The sequence below is a fragment of the Erigeron canadensis genome, chromosome 1 (assembly GCF_010389155.1).
Source record: "Erigeron canadensis isolate Cc75 chromosome 1, C_canadensis_v1, whole genome shotgun sequence".
Taxonomy (NCBI): domain Eukaryota; kingdom Viridiplantae; phylum Streptophyta; class Magnoliopsida; order Asterales; family Asteraceae; genus Erigeron; species Erigeron canadensis.
This window is the reverse complement of record NC_057761.1, coordinates 29,952,591-29,956,636: the sequence shown is the minus strand read 5'-3', so window position 1 is coordinate 29,956,636 and position 4,046 is coordinate 29,952,591. Positions and strand designations below refer to the sequence as shown.

The window sequence follows — 4,046 nt, the reverse complement described above, 5'->3', positions numbered from 1 at the left end:
ACATATATAGAAACAAGTCTTCCGGAAACATAAACAATCCTGGTATTCATGTAGCATACCCATAAAGCACATGAGTTTATTATTTATATTTAGAATATTGCTTTATGTCAACAAGTCATATTTCTGATTTCTTATCAAACACATGCATTTAAGGGATATATGCCTAGCTTATAAGAATAAATAGTTAGTACATGGGATTGTCGTGTATGTAAAAATTTGTTATAAAGGGCTCCTTTAGATTAGCTTTTTTGTTTGCATCAGGTTCCTTGTTAAATGCATCACATGCTTATTTCTTTTTAATATATTGATATACATTGATTTGATTAATATGCATCTTTTGTTCAACAAAAACAAAGTCGTAAAATGTTGAGCTAGAAGAATTCGCGTGTGACGAATTTACATGATCGATGGTTCATACTCACAAAAAATTGAGAATATAATATTTGGAGGGGATTAATGAAAATGTATCGCAACAATAATCAAGATTGATGTCACTAATTGCCCCAAAAGTAATGATTTTGTAAAGATAAAATTTTTAATAATGCAAATAACTTTACTTTACTACTACCAAATATACCGCAATTACAAAGTTTATGATAAATAACCAATAGGACCTAACCAAGTCGATGTAGTATATATATTATGTTTCGACCAATTTGGTCAATAATTTTACCCTACTCAAAAACTACTCTAATCCTAAAGTCACTTATACCGGGTTAATTCATGGACATTACCTAAAAAAAAAAAAAACTATCAAATGAGCTAGCCTCACATTGACATTATAAGCAAACAAACAACACCGGCATATTGTATCAGGGCCGGCCAATTGGGTATTTGCCGCCATCCTGGTTTTGTAACTTAACATATGAATTGAATTCATATGTTGCGATTTTGTTATAATCACGTGCGACTCTCATTTATTTTTGTAAATTACGGTCAATCATCCATGTGATCTTGTTTGCATTTTCACTTTAATTACACCATATAAACAAAATGCCCAACCTAAAACACGCGATATAACGTACACTACTCAAATCCTTAAACGGATTCAAGATCATTCGATGTTTTCCCACAAGAATTAACATCATCTTGCTTTAACACTATTGTCTTTATGTCATCATTCTGTTGATCCACAGACAATTTGCGGCCTTGTTGGTCTTTTTGGTCCTTGCTTTTTCCCCATATGACCAAATATAGTCCAACAACAATAACCACGGCTCCAACAACACTGTATCAAAATATTACTTTAAAATTAAGCAAGTTATTTAGCATAAAAGGAGGGTCTCAATATTGTCGTCCAATCCCTCTCAAAATATTAGCTTTTGTGTAGTTTAAGAGTAAAATTATGATAATTTGTAGTTTTAAAAAAAAAGTGTTTGGTTTTATGAGAATTGATAGAAATAGGCTTTTACAATGTGTGAATTTTTTTTATATATCACTATTTATGGAACAAAACTTTAAGTTAAATTTATAAAACCAAGTTGAATATATTAAACAAAAAAGGGTAGACCCAGTATAGGACTATAGGGTTCGAATTGTTTAGGATTCAATAATACAGACCTCAAACATTCTATGCACAGAAAGAGAACAAACTTTGGACGGACTTTAATGTTTGGGCCCAATGTGGCTTAGTAGCCCGTACAGGCCCAATTCTGGCTCTTGACATATCATAATGAAGTGAGATTTACCCTCAAGGCCCCAAATAACATAACTACACGGATATCACGGATAAAATTCTAAATTCATCCTTAATGATATAACATATTTCACTAGAATCTGACTTAAAATAGTAGAGAATGCATAGGGTTCAAAATATTTACGATTTTGCTTGCAACTCAAGAGCTCTTAACCATATATAGACTGTTTAAGTTAATTCACATTAGCAATCACTATGAGTATAAATCTCATAAACGGAAAATCAAATGTGATTGAGAAGTGTACCTTCCCAAATTCAATTTCTCGAATAAGATGCATGACCCCATGATGGCAATAATAACCATTCCGAGAGGGTTGAAAGCCGTCACAAAAACTGGTCCTCTCTCTTGCATTACTAGTCCTGAAACGTAATACGCACATCCAGAACAAACTATTCCCTACATCAATACAGAGCCAACAAAATTCTTTTTTCTTATGCCAAAATAATTACTACTATACTTAATTAGCATAAACTAAAAAAGTCCATTTTTTGCATCAGTGTCACAAAACTCAGTAAATTTCCAGACATCTTTTCTTGATGTCATTTGGACCCATAAGTCCATAACTATTGTTTATATAGTGGGATAATTAATATGGGGGACAATTAGTACCAATGGGCCAAACTTAGAGATATACTTTTCTATAACAATGGTGATAGACTAATTGAATGTGTGTATATTATACAAATAATTTGATAATTATCGAGTTTAAATTCCTTACGCTGTAAAGTGCTGCAAATAGTTTGACGTCCCAATTAAGTGACCAGATCGAGGCATTGGCCTTTTCTGCAACGAGGGTAAGTACAGAACCTTCCAAAGAGCCCATCAAGCACACTAGCGCTGTGAGGGAGAGCTCAGCCGGGTATGACTTCAATGCCACTGCCTGTTTTGCATCAAAGAAACATACATAGTTACTACTATACTGTGACAATTTTTATCAATAGCATCATGTATCAATAGCAATGTCCCTTTGTGAGGCAAATGAATACATTCTGACAAGAATATCTTAACACGCCGATGTCATTAATTATGCAGTTTTATCGTGAGTGACCTTTTTTTTAAAAAAAAAAAATCTACTTTGGCATAATCAATTTGTAATGCTATCACTTTTAAAAAAGGAAAAAACTTTGGATGCTATCACTTTACATGTTTTCATGTCATTTACTCGAAACCAAACTTTGGATGGAAATCTTACTTGGACAATGACAAAACTCGCCCAAGAAAAGCAACCAGCAGTGATCATGAGAGATCCCTTAATCTGATCTTGATTACTCACAGTGTTAACAGACGATTGATGGTGAAGATTGTGATGATTAGTCCATGGAAATTGAATTGCAGGACCTGTTACTAGTGTCATTATCATAGCACCTCCAACCGTCACTAATGTCCCTATGATTTTCCCCTGGCTATGTAAACTCTTTATCTTCACCTTCTCAAGTCTACAAAAATAAACAACCCTGTTAGGCTAATTTAGAGAATTAAGCTAGTTCCAATTCCCAAAAGTATTAATAAGTCATACTAATTTGCACGCTGGGCTATCTGCGGAAAAAAAAACTTAACCGACGTATCCAACAATTATACATATAGAACCATATGTCTCTATCTCCTTGCCTTAACAACTAATAACTACTATAGACATGCAATAACATATATGATGCCTCTAGGTAATTGTCACAAAAAGTCAGCGGAAATTATATTAGCAATTAACAAGCAACGAAATAAATTAAGGAACAAGAATACCTAAAGATCCAAGCCATAACAAAGGTGACAGCAGGAACAATATTGCACATAGCGGTTGCAAAAGTTGCCGTTGTAAATTTCATTCCACCATAGAACAAGTTCTGATCTATTACTGGCCTGTAATTGAATAGCCATAATTATTGTAATATTGTACAAATGTTCTAAGGAAGCTTGAGCTATATATTGAATATATATATAAGAACAGTAGAGATTTTCAAGAATATATATACATACTCTAATAATCCCAGTAACATGATCTTGAGGAAAATGGAAACTGTCATTTTCGGCCTAACTTTCCTGTTTGCACCGAAAGACCAATGATCAAACATAATGCAATTACAACAATTTTACAGACGATGCATGGCATGTAAAGAAATGAATATATGTATAAACCAATTAACCTTTCAAGGAAGAAAGCAAAAGGGCCAAAGAAGAGAGCTGCAAAGAGGTTCCGATAAACAGAAAACGTGTAATGATTCAAGCCTTTGTTTAGTGCTGACTTGCCGATTAAACCATTAACAGCATACGAAGTTTGCAACAAAATCATGAGCGCAAAAGGCTTCGTACGGACATACACTCCTTTTAAACACTCTTTTGACATTTTTCTTTCAA

General features: G+C 33.5%; 1 protein-coding gene across 1 annotated transcript; it reads right to left on the bottom strand.

Moving 5' to 3' along the window:
* Positions 1–889: 889 nt before the first annotated feature.
* Positions 890–4,046, bottom strand: LOC122583711 (WAT1-related protein At2g39510-like). The gene is made up of 7 exons (XM_043756091.1): positions 3,836–4,046; positions 3,669–3,731; positions 3,435–3,551; positions 2,890–3,133; positions 2,416–2,577; positions 1,942–2,093; positions 890–1,228 (listed from the first exon to the last, which is right to left on the bottom strand). Exons 1-7 carry the CDS (start codon positions 4,033–4,035, stop codon positions 1,039–1,041), a joined length of 1,128 nt encoding a protein of 375 aa, XP_043612026.1. The 5' UTR covers positions 4,036–4,046; the 3' UTR covers positions 890–1,038.